The sequence below is a fragment of the Pristiophorus japonicus genome, chromosome 8, assembly GCF_044704955.1.
Source record: "Pristiophorus japonicus isolate sPriJap1 chromosome 8, sPriJap1.hap1, whole genome shotgun sequence".
Classification (NCBI taxonomy): domain Eukaryota; kingdom Metazoa; phylum Chordata; class Chondrichthyes; family Pristiophoridae; genus Pristiophorus; species Pristiophorus japonicus.
Genome location: NC_091984.1, coordinates 104,995,925 through 105,011,518, shown reverse-complemented (window position 1 = coordinate 105,011,518; position 15,594 = coordinate 104,995,925). Strand labels below are relative to the sequence as shown.

The window sequence follows — 15,594 nt, the reverse complement described above, 5'->3', positions numbered from 1 at the left end:
TTTAAACAAAAATAGACACTTTAAAAATCTGCTTTTTGTGTTCTTCTAAAATCTGGATCATGATGTCCTGTGACTAATTACCATTCAGCAACATTGGTGGCTTAGTACAGTATTAGACATGCTGACATACATTACAGACAAGATAAATATATCTTGGGTTTAGCACATGTATCATAATAAATGTCTAGAGTGGCAAATTAAATGAGTCTGTCAAGTAAAAAATAATTCCCCACACTTTTCTGATTGGGTTACTTAGTCACTCTATTGCGTTAACCATGCTGATTTTCCAAAATATGCACAGATAGGAATCAGCAACACACAGAAAACAAATATGTATATATATTTTATATATGTATGTGTATATTTTTTATATTATATTATAATATTTATATTATATATACACATGCACATGTATTTGGATTTCCAGAAGGCATTTGACAAGGTGCCACATAAAAGGTTACTGCACAAGATAAAAGTTCACGGGGTTCGGGCTAATATATTAGCATGGATAGAGGATTGGCTAACTAACAGAGTCGGGATAAATAGTTCATTCTCTGGTTGGCAACCAGTAACTAGTGGGGTGCCGCAGGGATCAGTGCTGGGACCCCAACTTATTTACAATCTATATTAACGACTTGGAAGAAGGGACCGAGTGTAATGTAGCCAAGTTTTTGACGAAACAAAGATTGGAGGAAAAGCAATGTGTGAGGAGGACACAAAATCTCAAAAGGACATAGATAGACTAGGTGAGTGGGAAAAAATTTGGCAGATGGAGTATAATGTTGGAAAATGCGAGGTTTGGCAGAAAACTTTGGCAGAAAAAAAATCAAAGAGCAAGTTATTATTTAAATGGAGAAAGATTGCAAAGTGCTGCAGTACAGCAGGACCTGGGGGTACTTGTGCATGAAATGCAAAAGGATAGTATGCAGGTACAGCAAATGATCAGAAAGGCCAATGGAACCTTGGCCTTTATTGCAAAGGGGATGGAGTATAAAAGCAGGGAAGTCTTGCTACAGCTGTACAGGGTATTGGTGAGGCCACACCTGGAATACTGTGTGCAGTTTTGGTTTCCATATTTACGAAAGGATGTACTTGCTTTGGAGGCAGTTCAGAGAAGGTTCACTAGGTTGATTCCGGAGATGAGCTGGTTGACTTATGAGGAAAGGTTGAGTAGGTTGGGCCTCTACTCATTTGCATTCAAAAGAATGAGAGGTGATTTTATCGAAATGTATAAGATTATGAGGGGGCTTGACAAGGTGGATGCAGAGAGGATGTTTCCACTGATGGGGGAGACTCTAACTAGAGGGCATGATCTTAGAATAAGGGGCTGCCCATTTAAAACAGAGATGAGGAGAAATTTCTTCTGAGGGTTGTAAATCTGTGGAATTCACTGCCTCAGAGCTGTGGGAGCTGGGACATTGAATAAATTTAAAACAGAAATAGACAGTTTCTTAAACGATAAGGGGTTATGGAGAGCGGGTGGGGAAGTGGAGCTGAGTCCATGATCTTATTGAATGGCAGAGCAGGCTCGAGGGGCCGTATGGCCTATTTCTTGTTATGTTCTTGTGTGTGTATATATAACATAGTCCAAACTTCCTTCTCAAATATTTAAATGCCCATAAATTATTCCTATATTCTGCTTGAAAACAACCCAATGAGATTTACCTCCAGAGACACAAGTTTTGCCCTCCTTGGGCTTGAATTTTGCTCCTTATTTTAAAGCTTGTTTTTGTTTTGGGACCTCACTTCGGATATTGTTTGGACCTCTGTGCATGCATGCCCTCAATGCCCAGCGACATCACTGCTGCCTCCTTCTGGCTCCATTTCCACTTCTGCTCTAAAGGCTCTGATTGTGCTGCACTCCTCTCCCATTGAGTGCCAGCTACCAGTGATCCTGGACTCTGAGCAATGCTTAGAAAGCTGCAAATGTGAGCTGAGGTCAATAAGAAATGGGATGAAATAAACTGCCCAAGAAATGTTTAGTAATGCCAAGGAACCATTTAAAAAAAAAAAATAATAATAATTTTTAGATCTTTAATGTGAGGGATAGGAGCGAAAAGACCAATAAGCTAAGGACGAAGATAAGGAGAAAAATATAACTTCTTACAAGAAAGTAAATTTTCATGGAAAATCCTAAACTTATTCCACATGAGCAATTTCACAGGAGATCTACTGGTTGGATATGATAAATATATCCTGTGCTTTCTGTGCTCAAGATGAGATTGGCAGTGAACAGAAAGTAATGTCTTTGATAGAGGTTTGTTCTTCTACCTTAAATGATGCATCTTCTCCCTCTCCCCATACGTGGCTCAGCAGTTAAAGGGAAAAAATGGCTGGAATCTAGTAGTAATTTAAATCAATATGCTTTGTCACCAAGAGTCAGTCTTTAAATTTGTCTTAAAGTTTTGTTAATCCAAATCGACAAGTGGTAGTAGAGGTGTATGCATGTGTTGTTTGGTTTGGGAGCAAATGACTATTAAAATATGGATTGAATATTTTTTCTTTAACTGTTAGGAATTTGGTTCATAAATTTGACATGTCCTTGCATTTTTAGGGTATTTTTTTTATCTTCTCAAATATCACCATATGTTGACCAAATGAAATTAAATAATGTGTTAATTTCAAGCAAGAGCAATGTTCTGTATCTCTCATCTAATAGATTGCAAAACAAGAGGAATTCTTCAACCTTACGCAGTGCCAGCTGGTCAGCCTGATCAGCCGGGACGAGCTGAATGTGCGCTGTGAATCCGAGGTCTATCACGCTTGTATAGAATGGGTGAAATATGACTGCGAGAACAGGCATCCATATATCCATGCGTTACTGAATGCAGTGAGGTGCCATTCTCTGACCCCGAACTTCCTGAAAACGCAACTGCAGAAGTGCGAAATACTCCGAATGGATTCCAAGTGTAAAGATTACCTTGTGGAAGTCTTTAAGGAGCTGACGCTCCACAAACCAACCAAGGCTTGTCCCTGCAGGTCACCAAACGTTCCTCAGTTAATGTACACAGCCGGAGGCTATTACCGCCAGTCACTGAATTTTCTGGAAGCCTATGATCCTTTGAAGAACTGTTGGATCCAATTGACAGATATGCCAATGCCTCGGAGCGGTTTAGCCGCTTGCACCGTGCATGGACTTCTGTATGCAGTAGGTGGAAGAAACAACTCGCCGGATGGCAACACTGATTCAGATGCATTGGACTGTTACAATCCTATGAACAATCAGTGGTCCCCCTGCACACCAATGAATGTTCCCAGGAACAGGGTTGGAGGAGGAGTGATAGATGGAATGATCTATGCTGTTGGTGGATCTGAAGGCTGCATCCATCACAGTTCTGTAGAAAGGTCTGTTGTACTGTACCAAATTTCAGCATACATTTTAAAATAAAAACACTTGGTGTTTCTCTTCCCACCCTCCCCCACCCCCAACCAAACCGTCGAACCCTAAATCTAATTATAGTTTCTCCTATCCCTGCTCACTTACATCAGTAGACACTGGGGACCAAGTGGGAACTCCTTTTTCTGCGTGGCGCAGTAAGTCATCACATGGTGCATTACCTACTTTTCCACTGTGCCTTCAAGGAAAGGCAGGAAATCTTGTATATTTAAATTTATTTTGCTGACCTTTAACAGTCAAATGCTAATGCAAATTCTATTGTAGTTCTCGGACTGTCTTTACGTTCCATGAAGATACCTGCATTGTGTGCATAATTCTAAGTGTTTTACACCAGCTAACTATCATTCAGTTATGATGAGTGACAACAGCACCAGTATGTATACGTTTTGTTTTTTGAATGTACAAAGTTCATATACATCCTGTATTTTCTGTTTCACACTTGCAGACTAAAGGTTATTGCGCTGGATCATAAAATCTACGTTTAAAAATGCTAAATTATGGTTCTGATAAAAGTGCAAAATGTAGGACACCTAAATTATTTCCCTCCTATCCCTGTACTGTGCTTAACTTGGCAGACTTTTCCATAACCTCACCTGACTCTGTTCATTAAATATGGCTAACAAACTTTCTCCCAAACTACTATCGGTCTTCGAGTTGTAGCCTGCTTTGCCCAACCTGCTTTTCTAAATTCAGGCACTGTTCCTAATCACTTCCGTCCTCCAGTGACACTGTTACTGTAAAACTCAGTCGTGATACATTGCCCTGTTACTGTAAAACTCAGTAGTGATACATTGTCCCTTGTTCCCTGTGAGCTATATTCAGAGCAGTGCATCTGTATTTACAGATATGATCCAGAGAAAGACCAGTGGGAGTTTGTTTCTTCAATGTCAACCAGCAGAATTGGTGTTGGTGTTGCGATTGTGAATCGCCTTCTGTATGCAGTCGGTGGCTTTGATGGAACAGATCGTCTCAATTCGGCAGAATGCTATCATCCTGAAGAGAACAGATGGAACACCATAGCGCCAATGACCACCGTTAGGAGTGGAGCAGGTGAGTGGATCGGAGAAAATCCATGCAGGTCAGCAAGCTTAAAATTGAAATTATCCAATGAAAAGGCTCATGATGGCACAATTGCTAAATGCACTGCCCAGTGTGGAACTGAGCCTTAAAAGACTACAAAAGGTGACTGCTGGAATGGCTGCAGTCAGAAAGGCATACTTCTACATCCATTCTGGATATGCCCTTGCATTCAGCTGTTCTGGACAGCAGTCTGGGAGACCACAGAGAATATGACTGGACTCTCGATTCCTGTAGACCCAGGCCAGTGCCTACTGGACGGGTCCACTGGAAATAAGCGAGTGGAAGACTTGTAAGCTCCTGCAGCTGTCATTGGTAGAAAAGAGATGCATTTTCTCTCTCTTTGCTTCTCTCCTCCCCCCCCCCCCCCCCCCCCCAACCACCAACACTCTCCATAAATCTACCACTCACCACAATAAATGTGGGTAAAACACATGAGTTGGAATGTGTAATATACAGATTTTATCTGCAGCTCTGGAAGCACGAGGCAATCTAGAGCCTTTTCATGCAAACCTTCACGACCCAGATATCCCCAACCACACAGACAGAGTGCCCCACAGGACAATAAGAATGGTTTAACTGGAAACCTATTCATTCATCAAGGATTCTCTTCCTGACTCAGCTGAACCTGAAGGATGCCACCAAATTACCCGGAACTCCCAAAACATGTGATTCCTAGCGTCTGCTTAAATGCACCATATGTCACTTTTTATTCTCTTGAAAGTACACTAATTGTACACAGTACTTTCAAGAGAATACAAAATGCAAGATGATTTTGAATAAATGTTTTAAATCCTGGGTTCTATACCTGATTTATGTTGCATTACCTGATGTCAGCCAGGGTGTTGGGAGAAGCACTACAATTGGGATTAGCGCCCCAGAGCTTTGGGAAGAGTCGGCCACAGTTCTTGCTCCTGATCACTATCCATTGATGTGGATGTCTGGTGAGGACAGGATTAAGCTCAGCTGTGATGCTTCCCCACCACAATTGAACAGCCTGCCCAGCTCATTGCCTAAGCTACCACGTGAATTATATTCATATGGGCATGGTGGGGTGACCGTGTCCATGGAACCATAGCCCAGCATGAACTGATGTCTTCAAAAAAGGGAAGAAAGAAAATGGGGAGGGGTTAGAATAATGACACTGGGTCAAGGTAAAGGACTTTTTGTTTCTATTTAGGTATCTGTGCACTAAAAAACTGTGTTTATGCAATCGGAGGATATGATGGTGTCAATCAACTGAACAGTGTAGAGCAATACGACATTGAAATGGACAGCTGGACATGCATAGTGCCAATGAAACACAAGCGCAGTGCCCTTGGAGTAACTGTCTATCAGGGCAAAATCTACGTGCTTGGTAAGTTCCAACATTAAACCTTTTTGTTTCCTCACTCTTGCTAATCCTGGTCCAGCTTCTCCAGGCAGGTTGGCTCCAAGTGGAACCAAGCCCTGGTCCCTGACATCAAGGCCTATGTCCAGTTTGTGTGTTTGTGCTTCTAAATACTTAAAGATCACCAGACTTGCTGTCCAAATCCCAGATTTGCTTTGAGGTTATGGCAGGAATGTCATCTCCCTAAATCTGAATGTTATTTCTATCTTTGACATTTCCTGGTATTTGGTTCTATGAATACATACAAATACACAGGAGAAACACTGTGGAAATAGGCCATTCAGTCCAACCATTCCATGTCTGCATTTACCCTCCAATCAAGCAAATAGGCCTAATCCCATTTACCCACCCTGTTCCCATATCCCTTCACCACCAATCCAGTCCAATCTTGAATGTTGACATGGTTTCTTCCTTAGCCATTAAACCAGAAGTGAATTCCGCAGCCTCTCCACTCTCTGTGCAGAGACGTTTCCCCTGCCCTGTTTTAAATCGCTTGTATTTAATCTTGTATCTATGGCCCCTCATTCGTAACCCTTCAATTACATGGAACAGGCTGCTTTTATCTACCCTGTTCCATCCTTTCATAATGTTAAACATTTCTATTATATAGCATTGTTCGTATTTGTATTTCCTTATAACAGGCAGCATCCTAGGGAATCTGCGTTGTACCCTCTCTCAACCCTTTATCTTTCCTATGGTGTGGAGCCCAAAACTGCATGCACTAATGTTTTATATAGGCTCTTCATTGCCTATTTTATAAAGGCTTTTGTATTCTATATCTCTTCTGATAAAACTTAATTCCAGTAGCTTTTTTTTAACAGCCTCATCAATGAGGTGGCGCCTTTATTGTCCTGTAAACCTGTACACCCAAATCCCTCTGCGCTTCCACAGCAGTGGATCTACTTCTATTCGAAATATAATTACTACTGTTTTATTTAATCAAAATGCACCACGTCCCACATCATGACATTGATTTACACCTAGTTTTAGCCTTTTTCCCCCAACCTATCTATATCCCTTTGCAGCTTCCTCTGGTCTTCTAAAGAATTAGATATACTTCCTTTTTTGGTATCATATGCAAATTTTGAGACTACTTCCTCTAGGCCTATATCCAAATCATTAACCTACACACTGAACAGAAGTGGCACCAGAACTGAACCCTGCGGAACACCATACCCCACTTCCAACCACTCTGGGGGGGGGGGGGGGGAGGGGGGAGGAGGGAGGAGAGAGAAAGAGAAAAGAAAATCTACCCTTAACCCTCTTCTCTCTTCTAACCAATTTTTCATTCAGTTTTCTATCTCTTTTCTAGACCCCCTCCCCCAGTTCAATATCCATAGTAATCGTGCGTGGCACAGGTTGGACCTCCCTGGTCTGGAAACATCCGTGGTTCAGCATTAATCGGGCCTGAGGGAGAGGAAGGTTTATACGCGGTTGTGGGCAACGACTGTAAGCGTTCTGCACATGCGCTGTGCAGAAAGCCACTGCAGCATTTAGTCATTGTCTGGAAACACTCCATTTTTTTTTTTAAAAGCACCAAACCAGCGTATTAACCACTGCTTGGGAGTGGCAGTTAGTCAGTGTGTGCGGCGATTGGCTGGAACGGCAGCCCAGTCAATCAGTGTGTGTGTGGTTGCTGAGGGAACTGCCCACAAGCTGCCAGCACATGCGCACGTGTACACAGGAGCCTAGGCACTGTCGATGGGTACTGGTAAGACTAGGCTAGGCGTGACCGCCAGTGGTCCATAAAATTCTCTGTTTTGGCACCGATCAGGTCCTGAGGATGCTGGACCACAGAGGATCAACCTGTAGTTAACAAAAGTTCATATATGCTATATTCACTGTACTTCACCCATCTATCATATGTTACCACCTCAAAGAATTTTGAGGTTTGTCAAGTATGACTGTCCCTTCTGAAATCCGTGTGAGCTACTTCTAACTATTTTCTCTTTATCTAGATATGTGGTAATTTCAGACTTTGATTTAAAAACTCTCAATTTTCCCTACCACAGATATTAAACTAATTGGCCTGTAATTACCCAGATTAGCACGCTCTCCCTATTTTAAAAATGGGTACAACACTGGCCACTCTCCTGGTACATGTCCGCACTCAATAGAGCCCTGAAATATAATTTCTTCGACTTTGTCAATTTTTTCTTATTTCTTATTTTGTCTTCCTTTAGCCTAACTAACTTATCTAAAATCTTCCTTTTATCCTCCATCATGTCGCTCATATCAACTCGACCGTTGCAGGATTCATCTGTTCTCCAATATTATTCTCTTTTTTTGTAAAGACCAATGTGAAGTACTTTTAAGTTCCTTCACCATTATTTGATAAGTTGACGATACTCTCCTCTCAGATTTCACCTTGATTTTAACAATTCTCCTTTTACTAGTACTTGTAAAATACTTTACTGTTCCTTTTTGATTTTTTGAAAATATTTCCTCAATCCCTCTTGGCTTTCCTTATGCCACTTGACCCCTTTTTCTAATTTTTTTCCTTTCAGTTCTTTTCATCATTATTCTTATAGTCCTCAGATCCTCTGCTTCCATTTTAATCGGTTTGTTAACTATATTTATCCATGGCATCCAAAAATGAGTAATAGTTTCCTTTCTTAATGGAATATAATTATTCTGCACCTATTGCCTTTTTTTAAACATCCCACTGTTGCCCTATAGTCCTGTGTGCCCAAATATTTTACCTTCTCTCAGCTCGCTCATTCTAAAATGTGCATAATCCAGTCTGGTCTTGTTTTTGTATTGTCCTTTTTCCTTTCTAGTTGGATCTTCAACGTAATCATCTTGTGATCATTGTGGTATTTAGCTCATCTATTTCATGACTCAAACCAGATCAAGGAAAGCCTCCAACCTTTTAGCATAACTAACATTACTGCTTGGGGAAGGAATCCTGTGCACATTTTTAGGAATTCCATTCCCTTTTCTCTATTTACTCTGTCTCTATACCAGTCAATAAGTGGATAATTAAATTCTTCCAGAACATTAATTTTGTTGTTCCTATCGTCTCTCCAATCTGTGGTGTCTCCAGTATCTCGTCCAGGTGGTCTTTCTTCATGAGTCTACAACGTCTGTCAGCTGAGTACGCTCTTGTGGAGATTGAATCCTATTCTTGTTTAAAATCCCTACTTGTGCACTTTCCTGAGGTTAGCAGTAAGGAGCATAAAATGTACCTGACCTTTTCATTCACACTCACTAGCCCAGGAGGCTAAGGCTAATTGGTTTGTCAGCTGAGATTGTCTGACTCCACACTGATCAAAAATAGAACCACAAGCATTCCTGGTTTGTTTATCTTGGTACCACATCAAGTGGTGCATTCGGAAATTAAGGCATCGGGAGAGCTATGCTCAATCTAAGTTTCACTGCATATTCTAAATCTTGGCCCTATTGTAATTTTAGAGGCAACATTCAGCCCAATGAACAACATTGCAGCTGGGAACTTCTATAAACGAGGCACATGCACAAAGAAAATGAGTATCTGCCAAAGTTACAGAAGTTTCTGACATTGCCTGTGGCTTACAAACGTGGTAAATTCAATAGACACAAACTATAGTCAGATGTCGACCATTTAAATTGCAGAACTGCTGTTGATGTGTTTATATTGCAGGATGATTTCTACAGCAGCATATACACCAGTTCTAAAATCATAGATAGTAATGATTTTACTGAAATGAACTAAAACTGTGCCTGTGGTAAATCCTGAAATGAAATCAGAAAATGCTCTAAATACATAGCAGTTTAGATACCACCTAAAAGACAAAGATAGATTAATGTTTGGAGTGGGGCCCTTCATCAAATTTCAGGGACTGGGAAAGGTCTGAACAGCAAGAATGCCTCATTAGTCTGTGGGGCAAGTATCAACACTTTGTGTGCTCAGGTCACTGACGCCAAAAACAAAAGGCTGTCTCTTGCATTACATTTATGCAGCTTGAGGGCTGCTTCACTTACATTGCTGGTTGGCTGCCGATTTTGGACCCGCTGTTAATGATACTGTGGCAGTGCAAGCATGCTGTGAACCTGCAAATTCCAAGCTCTATTAAATATGATTGTTGCTGGAGGGATCTGCTGTGTTAGAGACTGCAGTGATGCCACACGACTCGAGGTACTCTTGTGTCCCAAGACTGGAAGGTATTTCTGTAAATAAAATCTCATGCTAATCTTCCCCTAGTTAATAGTTCACCGTACAGTCCCTGGGGTCACACCAGGGCTTCTGAACTGGACATCTTGCTTCTAGTGGACATCCTGTTACGGTTTGAAGATTTATGGTCTGTTGTGTAGTCTGAACCTCTACATCTGGTTCAAGGAAAGCTGCAAGATTTTTGGTACATTTTGTGGATTGTTGATTAACGTTAAAGTATAAAACCAAGGAACTTATTTTTCTTCAAATTAGACTTGGTTTTGCCTCCGTGCAATCTGTTACTAAGAACCACTCACTGCCATGTATTTCTGTTGTCAAATTTCAGCCTCCAAACTTGTCCATTGCATTCTGTTCTGCATTTGTCCAATCCATATTCAGAAATGTATAATTGGCTTAATTTACAAAAGGTCTGTTGTATTATGTATTAAAATGTTACTGCAATATTAAATAAAATAAATGTTAAGTAGGCATGTATTTTTGAGCAAGTAATTCTAAGATCTAGCGATGAAAAGAAGCCACTCCAGTTTGATCAGCATTTGAGAGAAAAAGATCACTTAATGTTTTGGCTGCGATCCTTTGATTAAGAATCCTATCCCATATGTTAACCGTTTTTCTCTTTCAAATTTTAATTTGACCTGTTCCTTTCCAGTATTTAAGATCAAACTTCCATACAGCCATCCTCTTAATTTCACACCCTTGCATACGCTACAGGAAATGCACCGTATGATACTAAGGCTGAAAGGCTTAAATTGAGGACTGATTGCATAGACTAGGCTTGTGTTCCCATGAACATAGGAGATTAAGAGATGATCTGATTGAGATGTTTAAGATGATTAAAGAGTTTAACAGGGTAGATAGTGAGAAACTATTTCCTCTGGTGAGGGGGGGGGGGGGAGAAGAGAGGGGAGAGGGAGTCAAGAACAAGGGGGCATAGCCTTAAAATTAAAGCTAGGCTGTTCACTGGTGATGTTTCTTCACACACGGTTAGTGAAAATCTGGAACCTTCTCACCACAGAAAGCTGTTGTGACTAGGTCAATTGAAAATTTCAAAACTGAAATTGATAGATTTTTGTTGAGCAAAGGGTGTATTCAGGGTTATGGAACCAAGATAGGTAGATGGTTAAGCTACAGATCAGCCATGATCTAATTGTATGGTGGCATAGGCTTGAGGGGCTGAATGGCCTACTGTCTACATTACTGTTCCTGTATATATGGGATGAATGCTTTTAAAGGTAAAACCTGCACCACTAAACAATTCTGTATTTTTGTTTGTAATAGTATTGTATACTGCTGCAGACAGCTGTCAGTATAGCTCTATATATTATAGCTTTATGTATTGCCTGTAACCAGTATAGAAACCTATCATTAAGCGGTGAAGTATGGTATTTGAAGGACACTAGTCCATCAATGCTCTCTGGAACTAAATCCAGCCTAGACTGATGGAATGGAAGGCTTTTTCTGTCTCTGGATCTTATGAAATCCAGTTTCCACTGGACAAAACTATATAATATTTGGACTAACTTAGAGATGCCGATTTCTTAGGTTGGGGTTCATGTAAATTATTGGGAGATAGGGGTACGGTAGCTTAGTGGTAATGTTCCTGGACTAGTAATCCAGGGGCCCAGACTAATGATCTGGAGACACCAGTTCAAATCCCACCACGGCAGCTGGGGAATTTAAATTCAATTAATTAAATAAATCTGGAATTAAAAAGCTAGTACAGGATGAGCCTTTCTTATCCGGCACCCTCTGGACCTGGCCTGTGCTGGATAAGGGATTTTGCCAGATGAGGGGAGGCCAGGTTAAATTGGATGATACAGGTACTGAGCAAGGAGATATTGGGGCTGGGAGTGCGGCAGAGCGATTGGGGGTGGTGGGGCGGCGGTGGACTGCGGGGTCAGGCCAGTGATTGCGGGAGTCGGCAGCGAGGAAGGACTTCAATTTGCTCTTGTTGGAGTACTGCGCATGCGCCACCTGGTAGCTGGGAATGGTGCCGGATGAGGGGTGGTGCCGGGATAAGGGAGGTTCAACCTGTATCAGTAATGATGACCATGAAACTACTGGATTGTTGGAAAAATGGTTCATCTGATTCACTAATGTCATTCAGGGAAGGAAATCTGCCCTTACCTGGTCTGGCCTATGTGACTTCAGACCCACAGCAATGTGGTTGACTCAACTGCCTTTGGAAATAGCCTAGCAAGCCCCTCCATTGTAACAAACTGCTACAACAAAGTTAGCACTGTGGGAGTACCTTCACAGGGTCTGCAGCGGTTCAAGAATATGGCTCACCACCACCACCTCAAGGGCAATTAGGGATGGGCAATAAATGCTTACATTCTGTGAACAAATAAATTTTTTTTTAAAACAATTGCAGGAGGAGCATTATCCTCTAATCTTTGCTGTATTTGACCAAACTGTTAGCGCTCCATTTCCCAACACTAATATTCGCATACCTTGAGCACAGAACATTCACCAAAAATAAACTGAATAGTTCCTTTGGGAATGTAGGTAATGATGATTGCAGGATCTTGATTGAATCCTGTATTAAACTTGAGTCTGTTTCACAAAAGGGCTTCAAGAGTTGTAGTAAAACATTTTCAGTGAATTTTACTCCCTGCAAAAATTGACTTTTTTATAATCCTTTGTATCCTTGCATAAATATAGTGACACGTTTTTTAGGAAAACTTGCTGTAGTTTTAATACAAATTTTGGATCAACGGCACTGAAAGCATTTGTTTATACTTTGATATTCAGAGTTCACTTTCAATGTATAATATTTTTTCCTTTCCTGATGCTGACTCCATGTTGGGTCAGTTCTAAACAGCTATAGTTCATTCAGGAGCCTAGATGGTGTGTCAGTAGGCTGTTCAACTATGCCGAGGCTGATCCTGCCTTCACCCAAAGTTCACATCTTCACACTTAGTTGGGAATCGTTGCGAAACAATCCAAAATCAAGAATTCTGATTCCCGTTCTTCCCCCCCCCCCTTCCAGAACAATGGCCTGGAATTTGCAGTGGGTAATGGCGAACTGTCAGCGTTCAGTCATTACAACTCTGAGACTGACTGCAACTTCAGGATTTAGCCCATGCACATCTAAGTGTGGCAATCCTGAAGTTCCGGTCAGTTGTTCACTGCTCCAACACTGACTGTACTGTGTCTTTTCTCTTTCTCTCCTCCCCCCCCCCCCCCCCCCCCCCCCGGCCACACACCCTCCCGTAGCCGGCATCAGTGAAACTGGTGACAACTTGGGCTTTTCTGCGGTAATATCACTGTTAAATACTTCATTAATTGTTAAGCCTTGTTGAAATAGTTGTAACTGGGGTTTTAACAGCATATTGACCGGTAAACAAACGTTCTGGCCCTGAAAAACTAATTTTATATTTGTGGAGTGTCAACTTTCTCCACTATGATAACTTTAAACTTAAAAGATAAAAATCGTGAGATATATGTAGGCAGCTTTCTTTGGGGCCAGCGACTATCGTCTTTGTTTTGCCGCTGACCGCAAATTACGAGCCAATGGCTACTGTCCTGCTTGAGAATTGCTAACCTGGCCTGTCTAATCTGTATGGCTCAATTTGATGGAGTTGAATTAATCAAATGTACCCCCGGGGAGCCTTAAATGGAAAAACTAACTCATTTTTATAGTGCCTTCCCTAGCTAATGAAGTACTTTGAGGTGTAGTCATTGTTGTAGGCAGGCACACAACCAAAAAATCCTACGAACAAACGGCAATGCAAAATTACTGGAAAATCTTTTCTTTTTTAGTGGTCATGATTGAGGGATAAATATTGGCTAGAACACCAGGGAAACTCCCCTGCTCTGCATGGTATCTTTCCCATCCACCTTGAGCAGGCAAACTGGGCCTCAGTTTAACATCTCATCCAAAAGATGGCACCTCCAACAGTACAGCTCTCCCTCAGCACTGCACTGGCGTGACGGTCTTGATTATGTGCTCAAGGCACTGGAATGGAGCTTCAACCCATGACCTTACCAGTTTATTTTGCACTAGTAATTGGGTAAAGATGTCCAAAAGGAATAACTGAATCCATTCTAACAAAATGAATGTAATATTCTGACGCGAGGCCAGAGTGCTACCACTAAGCCAAGGCTCTCACTATGCATGCTGAGAGGGCAAGCAGGTGAGATAGTCTTGAGTCTTAACTTTATCTGGGAGTAAAGAAGTATATGAATTGCAGGAATGTTAAATTTCAGTGGCTGTAACCTGTGTGTTTTGACACGTTTTTTGTGTATAGGTGGCTATGATGGACAAGATTTCCTCAGTAGCGTGGAATGCTTTGATCCAGACACTGGCCAGTGGACAGAAGTGACACAGATGACCTCAGGCAGGAGTGGCGTTGGCGTGGCTGTGACAATGGAACCGTGCAACTTGGCTCGGTGCTAATGTTCCTGATCTCCCGATCGACCTCCAATCTTAACAGTTCTCTTTGACTTTCCAGTGCAGTCATCTTTTAAAAGACTGCCGCAAATCCCAATTTCACCTTTGCAGTCGGATCTCATAAGAACAGATTTTTATATTTTTTTTGCACTTGTTTTTCTGTAAATCAGAAGAAAATTTATATAAACTCCCTTAATTTGGCATTTAATAACTGATGAGGAATATACATTCTGAATCGCACAACCAGTCCAATTAGAGTGCTTAATGAATACTTGTTAGATATTCACAGGTGGGTTTGTGTTGCAGGGCTTGTCATGCTCACCAATCTGAAATCTACAGTGTTTATCACTTATTCCCAAAGACAATTTCCATGTTCTAATGAGGATGGCATCTTGTAACAATATGCTAATTGCCTAAATTAATTAACTTTGATATTTGTAATTACCCACTTCTTGAACAGCATGCACTAAATAACCGTAATAGATTGGCATATGGTAGTAAATTGGAGCACGAGTCTGTCTGTTCCATGTGAGAGTGCAGAATCCAGGTCGGATTACATTAGCTGCACAGAGTTGGAGGAGGAGCAGGGGGATGGGCACTGGAATGAACATCCATTTGAAAGATTTTCTCGTTTTGCTCACTACATCTGGTTTCTCTTGTGCTCTGTCGAGAAGGGGAAGTGTGTAATTTAACTGCGACTGTTTGCCGGTGCCATACCAGTTTATTTTGCACTAGTACTTGGGTAAAGATGTCCAAAAGAAATAATTGAATCCATTCTTACAATGAACGTCATTAACTGACTTAATTTCTAAGACAGTATTTTTAATAAAATGTGTTCAATTTAATAAACATTGTATTTAATAAATACACTGTTATGGTCTTTATTTCAATCTTTTACAGCATATAGTTTGTTTTCCTGCGTGTAACCAATGTTGCTACTGTTTGGATTTTAATTTTGGATCAGATTTTCTTTTAATGTATTCCAAATCTAACTAAGCACTGAAAATGATGGTGGCTTTCTACCTTGTAGCAATTTAACCAGTCAAATTGGGGGTGGGGTGTTTTGATTACTTGATTGCCTTGTTACAGGATTTGGGTGAGCTTCATTGAGCGTACTAACGCTTATTTGCTGATTGATACAAAGGTCACTCTGGGTTGGATATAAACTTAGTTTATAAAGG

At 41.1% G+C, this 15,594-nt stretch overlaps 1 protein-coding gene across 1 annotated transcript in view; it reads left to right on the top strand.

Moving 5' to 3' along the window:
• LOC139268686 (kelch-like ECH-associated protein 1) overlaps positions 1–15,278 on the top strand; it is a 28,772-nt gene extending 13,494 nt beyond the window's left edge. The window contains exons 3-6 of the mRNA XM_070887238.1: positions 2,660–3,345; positions 4,242–4,447; positions 5,655–5,831; positions 14,271–15,278. Of these exons, the coding sequence (XP_070743339.1) occupies positions 2,660–3,345; positions 4,242–4,447; positions 5,655–5,831; positions 14,271–14,419 (1,218 nt within the window). The 3' untranslated portion in view covers positions 14,420–15,278. The remainder of the gene's footprint in view (positions 1–2,659; positions 3,346–4,241; positions 4,448–5,654; positions 5,832–14,270) is intronic.
• The last annotated feature ends 316 nt before the right edge of the window (positions 15,279–15,594 follow it).